This window comes from Drosophila erecta, unplaced genomic scaffold (assembly GCF_003286155.1).
Source record: "Drosophila erecta strain 14021-0224.00,06,07 unplaced genomic scaffold, DereRS2 tig00000000-arrow-pilon, whole genome shotgun sequence".
Taxonomy (NCBI): domain Eukaryota; kingdom Metazoa; phylum Arthropoda; class Insecta; order Diptera; family Drosophilidae; genus Drosophila; species Drosophila erecta.
In genome coordinates, this window is record NW_020825194.1 from 8175001 (window position 1) to 8181831 (window position 6831).

Here is a 6831-nt window from a genome sequence, read left to right on the forward strand (position 1 = left end):
GTCTCCGGCAGGAGCAGGGACAGCAGTCCGGCGGTGAGGGACAGAGCGCCGCAGATGATCAGCGGCAGCGGTCGCCAGATCTCGCCCAGCAGTTTCAGGTAGGGTGCCAGAATGCCACCCACGCGAGCTACCATGGAGGAGGCGCCCAGACCCACATTCCTGACCACCGTCGGGAACTGCTCCGCCGAGAAGATGTAGATGGTGCCGTACGACGAGGTGATGGCCAGCTTTCCTATCATGGCGCACGCGATGATCAGCCAGTTCATGTCGCTCGGCACGAAGATGGTGGCCAGCAGACTGATCCCGGCCACCAGCATGGTGCCGCACAGGATGGAGCGACGACCCCAACGGTTCAAAGTGAAGAGGAGCAGCGTATAACCCGGTATTTCCACGGCACCAGAGATTACAAAGTTAACCAGTTGGTTTCCACCGAGGTTGTTGGTGTTCCACGACAGGCCGTAGTACACGCCACTGTTCACAAACCAGTCGAAGAAGATCAGCAGGGTTTTCCGGCGAAGATTGGGATAGCGCAGGAGATCGAACACGGTGGCCGCTGGTTGGGATGCGGCCATCTCGTCCTGCTTCTTTTTTTCGGCCACCTCGTCCACCAGCTGCTCGTAGACTTCGTTGGGCACCTCCACCTTGTTCTCCTTGGCCGCCTTCTCGATGATCACAAAGGCCTCATCCTTGCGACCCTTCATCAGGAGCCAACGCGCCGACTCCGGAATGATCCAGTAGTAGCACAGGAAGAGCAATCCCGGCAAGGTCAGAGCGACCTGCAGCCAACGCCAGTCGTGGATGAAGTACGCAAAGCCAGCAGTGAGCATAAAGCCCACGGAGAAGAACATCTGCATGGCCACGCCAGCGAAGAGGCGATACGAGGAGCCCACCATCTCCAGGGCGATCACATAGGCAACCAGGAAGACTCCCGAAGTGGTGGCGCCCACAATCATGCGGGAAATCGTGTAGCTAAAGTACTCGGGTGCCACGGCGGCAAAAACGCCGAAGATTAGCTGCAGCACCAGCGAGGCGAAGAAGGTGGGCTTGCGTCCCAGCTTGTCGGACATCTGGCCAAAGATGAAGCTGCCCAGGAGCACGCCCAGCATGAACAGGGAATCACTGGTGGCACTCAGCAGGCTTCGGCTGCAGACCATGTCCCACTCGGTCACAGCACTGTTGAGGTACTTGCTCCGATCGTAAACGTAGCTGGTGCAGCTCTTGGTGTCGTTGCTGCTCCGTGGAATGCTGCCATTCAGGTACTCCGCCGTGTAGTCCACGTCGTAGTAGGAGCAGCGCTCATTCTGCGGGTACGATAGGTTCCACAGGTGGGGCGACAGTTCATAGGTGCTGCCATTCTCGAAGGGCAGGGCGCATCGGAAGTCGGGCTTGGCCAGCAGGAACACCCCGGCCAGCTTGTGGAAGGCGCACACTATGGCCGGCAGGCAGAGAAGATAGTAGATGCGCTTCTGATACGGCCCGAATTCACCCAGGTGGGTGATGACGTCGTCGTAGCCCATTGGCTTAGCTGTGCGACGTGTAACGCCTGAAATTCGGCGTTGTCAACCGTCGAGTGTCGTACGATAACTGACCGGACTGGCGGTTCACTGGTCGCGGCACCGCGTCGTATGCGCAATTTATTAACGCGTCTGGTTGCGTATACGCCCGATGAACCCGTTCGGTTGTGCAACAATCTGGTTGGAAAGACGGTACCTGCTTGCACCAGCAGCTGCCACAGCAGCACTCTGCAGCACCACAGACTAATCCCTGTCCAGCGAATCTCGCACTGAATTGGAGCGCGCGATCAACCGCTCGCCAGCTGCCTCCGTCTCAGACTGAGAACTCAAAGAGCATCGAGGGTTCGTTCGCACCCAGAACACCCGCCTATCTGTCTGTGTGAGCGGTACGAATCTATGTGTGCGTGTGTGTTTGGGTGGCGCAGCTCTCCGCTGCCTGAGCCGTTCAACCCCGTGGCCAATCTATTGATCAGCGATCCGCATTAGGAACCTCTAAATGGAATCAATAACTGCCGTTTCAGAACGGGGATGCAATCGGTCTGCCAGGCGGCGGGGAAGTGGCAGCTGCCTCACTGATTTGGACATCGCACGATGTCAATTAGTGCGCCCAGGAACATCTTCCGACCCAAGAAAGAGTTCACCGATTCCGAATTCCAAGCTGTCTGCCAGCCAAACATGGAAGCCGATGCTGGGCAATTCAAGCTAATAAAACTTTTCAAATGAACGAACAAAACATAAAAAAAATTCGAATTTCGAGATAATTTAAAGGGGCAAAATGCGCATATCCAAATATTCCGACCACGTCTGTGCGTTGATAAGTATATGGCTATGCCCATAGATAACAACACTCTTCCAAAGACCGCTCTTCCAATCGAGTGGGGCGTCTCTCTCTTAAAGCCGAATACTTCCGTTCTTATCGAAAACACTGGCTGGCTGGTTAAGTTATTAATTGAAAAGCTGACAGAACATGTGGCAATGCACTCGTAAATGGTGCACTAAAAATAGAAGACCCACTTTCCGAGCAGCCACGTAGGAGAAGATCAAGGTTGAAGTGCTCGCGAGATGTGAATAATGCAACACTATGCGGTGGCCCCAAAAATCATGCGATTATGATTCGCATTCCAAGCTATATGAGTTCTTTCTGCTGCTACATACATCGTAACATCGTATCATCGGGTTTATAACTAAGCACTTGGCAAGCTCGTGATTTGGAGTGGGTCCATTTTTCGAATGAGGGTCTCGTGTTTTCGGGACTGATAAGAAACGATTACGAAAATAAACACAGCGGAAACACGTTTCAAATTTCCTAATGAAAAGGCCAGACATTCCGTCCGGGTTTACGAGGGGTCAGGCAGGAGGAGGGGGAGGGGTCTTTAATCTCTGAAAAAGTACGTTTATTTCAAAAGCATCTACTAGATGTAAGTACACTAAAGTTAAAAATAGGCATGGGAATAAATTATGCAGCAGCACGAGGCATTTTCCAGCTGATTTTCCGGGCGAAAACCGCCCCTAATCTGCGGAAATCGTAACCCCCTTTATAAGACCGCTCCTCACTACCCGGCTAAATGCTAAAGAGTTATGTTCTTTTACGTACAATTTTGTTGTCTGGTCTTTTCTTTTTTGGTTACGTGTGAGATTTCAGAATTTGTATAATACTTGGTCTATTTTTTTAAAGATAAATGCCCTGCCTTTGGCCTGACCGAATTCTAGTTGCCCTGTCTGTAGTCTGTAGGTTCTGTAAGTTCTGGAAACTTTTAGGTGCAGGCCCTGAGATTTTCTAGTACTTGTGGCCATTGGCTATGCTTGAGCCATTTGCCTCGCCTGTTCCCTTGAGTGGCTGCGCCTCTGGTGCCCTCAGTTCTTGGCCCGTTTCCAGGTAGACATCTCCCTTGGTCTTCTTGCCAAAACGCTCGCCATCCGCAATGGTCTCCAGCATGGGCTGGTTGTGCGTCTCCGGCAGCAGGAGAGAGAGCAACCCGGCTGCCAGGGAGAGCGATCCGCAGATGAGCAGCGGCAGTGGCTTCCAAATGGTGGCCAGGAAGTTGAGGAATGGTGCCATCATGCCACTGATGCGGGCCACCATGGAGGCGGCGCCCAGAGCCACATTTCGCACCACGGTTGGGAACTGCTCGGCGGAGAATATGTAGACGGTGCCATAGGACGCTGTGATGGCCAGCTTGCCCAGCATGGCGCACGCGATCATTAAGGTGTGCATGCTGTCCGGAACGACGACCGTGGCCAGGAGACTGAGACCCGCCATCACCAGGCAGCCGCACAGGATGGATCGCCGGCCCCAGCGGTTCAGGGTTAGCAGCAGGAATACATAGGCTGGGATCTCCACGGCTCCCGAGATAACAAAGTTCAGCAGCACATTGCCACCCAGGTTGTTGGTGTTCCAGGAGAGTCCATAGTACACGCCACTGGTCACCAGCCAGTCCAGGAAGATGAGCAGCGTCTTGCGGCGGAGATTGGGGTAGCAGAAGAGATCCCACACGGAGGGCGGCGGTCCCGCGTCCTGCTCCGGATCCTCCAGCTTCTGCTTGGCCTTCTCCTCGGAGTTTTCACCCTCATCGAGCAGCTCACCCAATGCCTCATCGCTGATCTCCACCTTGTTGAATCGCGCCGCCTTCTGCATGTTGGCGATGGCGCACTCCTTGCGTCCCTTCGACAGCAGCCAGCGGGCGGACTCCGGAATGATCCAGTAGTAGAACATGAAGATGAGTCCGGGTAGGGTTAGAGCAATCTGCAGCCAGCGCCAGTCGTGGAAGAAGTAGGCGAAGACTGCCGTCAGCATGAATCCCACGGAGAAGAACATCATAACAAAGATGCCGGCGTACAGGCGCTTGTCCGGACCCACCATTTCCATGGCCACCACATAGGCCACCAGGAAGACACCGGAAGTGGTGGCGCCCACCATCAGTCTGGCGAACGTGTAGGTGAAATATTCCGGTGCCACTCCAGCCAGAACGCCGAACAGCACCTGGATGACCAGCGAGGCGAAGAGGATGGGCTTTCTACCGTACTTATCGCTCAGTTGGCCAAACACAATGCTGCCCAGGAGCACGCCCAGCATGAAGAGCGAATCGCTGGTGGCGGCCATGAAATCCCTGCCACAAACCAGATTCCACTCGGTCACGGCACTGTTGAGGTACTTGCTCTGATCGTACACATAGCGCGAACAGCTCTTGGTGTCGTTGCTGCTCCGCGGAATGCTGCCATTCAGGTACTCCGCTGTGTAGTCCACGTCGTAGTAGGAGCACCGTTCGTTCTGCGGGTACGATAGGTTCCACAGGTGGGGGGACAACTCGTAGCTACTGCCATTCTCGAAGGGCAGGGCGCACCGGAAGTCCGGCTTGGCCAGCAGGAACACCCCGGCCAGCTTGTGAAAGGCCACTGGAATGGATGTGAGGCAGATGAGGAAGTAGATGATCTTCTGGTAGCGTCCAAAGTCCCCCAAGTGGACGATGGCCTCGTCATAGCCCATGGCGATACTTTTGTCCAGAGTCCACGAATGCGAATGTTAGATGCCGCTCGCGCAGCTGTCTTCGTCGAGTGGCGCCGGTACAATGAATCACAAAATCGGGAGAGCTATGCTTTTTTGGCACAATCTCGTGATGTCGACGCACTTGCAGGTTCCGAGAAATACAGTGGACTCTCTTGCTCCGTTGACGTGTACCTTGCTCCCCAGAGAAAGAGAGAGAATTCAGCGACCCGGTTCCGGCAATTATCGGCCAACACGTGTTGCCAAAATATGCTGGCCAGGGAGAGGAAGTGCGTCCGCGGTGGAAACAAGGCTACCTCGCGAAAGAAGCCGGCACTCCGCTATCTAGATGCGTCACCTCAGGCCAACGAAGCCGAACTGAGCACCCAAACCGAAGCAAACCCACCGACAGGGCCAACAAAAGCGGCCATATATCCGACCCTCTCTGGTGCTCGGATATATCCGACTGTTTGGGCTGTGTGCGAACGGAAGAATGGGCAAACAAACGCCGGCTGCCTGCGCACTCTCAGTGGAAGCGACGTGGAATCGCTGGAATCGGGAGAGCGGGTCTCTAATGCCCAGGTACCCATGCCACTGGCAGATACCGCAACTCCAGGCGCTTGAGGTGTAGGTGGAGAAGTGGCCACCCTGGTTGTGTTGGTAGCACACTGCACCGATCCCCGGCCACTTACTGGAAACTCCCCTGCCCACTTCCATTTGCACAGCCGCTCGCAGCCAGGTATAAATAAGTGGAAACTGGAAAGTCGTTCGTCAATCGGGCGATCCCGATCCCGATCACGATCACGATCACTGGAGGTCTCTCTCTCACTGCCAATTGAGCTGCGCTCCGGCAGACAATTAAGCAGGCCTCGCAAAAACACGAAGAAATGGCTTCAGCTGGGGTAGCGACTAGGCGATACCCCTCACCGTTTAATCACTAAAGAACTCAGTGGTCAGGGCAATTTAAACCTATAATAGTATTATGGTATACTATGCTAATGCAGCTGGATCTATAAGTTATGCCAACTTAAAAGTCTAATGCTGCAACGTGAAAACGATATACCCCTATGCCCATGCCCATTAATGTCCAATAAAGACGCTCCTAATTGAGCTCAATTAATAGGCGGGGCGCTGATCCATTGAGAGAGTGGAAATCAAAGGCGGCAAATCGTACGATACAATGGCTCCTCTTGCAGCAGTCTTATTTATCTAAATCCCTAGACGAGGTATAATCTTGCAACAAAGGCAGGCGAACATTTGATCCGCAGACTGCATCCAGTTGGTGGTAGTTGGTAAAGTTAAGGACAGGAAAGTGATTAGTCACCTCGCCTTTTGCTGGCTAAACAACCCCTCGTTTGCTTTTAAATAAATTACAAGCGCTGTGTGGGAACCAATGGTCCTGCTACACGTCGCCAAATTGAAAATATATAGGCAGCAAACATATGTTTTGAACTTACGTACAACGCACTCTCGTAAGCAGCCAACGAATTCCATACTTTGAAACGTTGCCAAATCTGCTTGCTCTGCTGAAATAATTATAGTATAGTAATGAGTACTGAGTAATCCGTCGGATAAGCCACAGAGACTCTGGACCAGTCTTGATGCAGGTGTTGCAAAGAGTGAACCACTTGATAACGCCGCATTCCCCACCCATTCCAATCAAACTTGGCCAGTTCCGTTTGCAACTTTTTATTGCACCAAAAACTGCACTATCATCTTACTGGCAATAATTAATATTAAAATTAAATTAAAAAAATTAAAATAATCTTGTTAAGAGCTTTATATGTGCAACTGGATATTTAGAATGTGTAGAATACCAGATAAGCCAAATCTTAG

General features: G+C 52.8%; 2 protein-coding genes across 2 annotated transcripts in view; both read right to left on the minus strand.

The window, feature by feature from the left end:
• LOC6554944 (organic cation transporter protein) overlaps positions 1–2228 on the minus strand; it is a 2561-nt gene extending 333 nt beyond the window's left edge. The window contains exon 1 of the mRNA XM_001981979.3: positions 1–2228. This exon is cut by the window's left edge and continues 333 nt beyond it. Within this exon, the coding sequence (XP_001982015.1) occupies positions 1–1517 (1517 nt within the window). The 5' untranslated portion in view covers positions 1518–2228.
• Positions 2229–2392: 164 nt separating this feature from the next.
• On the minus strand, positions 2393–5485 carry LOC6554945 (organic cation transporter-like protein). Its single transcript, XM_001981980.3, has one exon. The coding sequence runs from the start codon at positions 4996–4998 to the stop codon at positions 3292–3294; it is 1707 nt and encodes a 568-aa protein (XP_001982016.1). The 5' UTR covers positions 4999–5485; the 3' UTR covers positions 2393–3291.
• Between the last annotated feature and the right edge of the window lie 1346 nt (positions 5486–6831).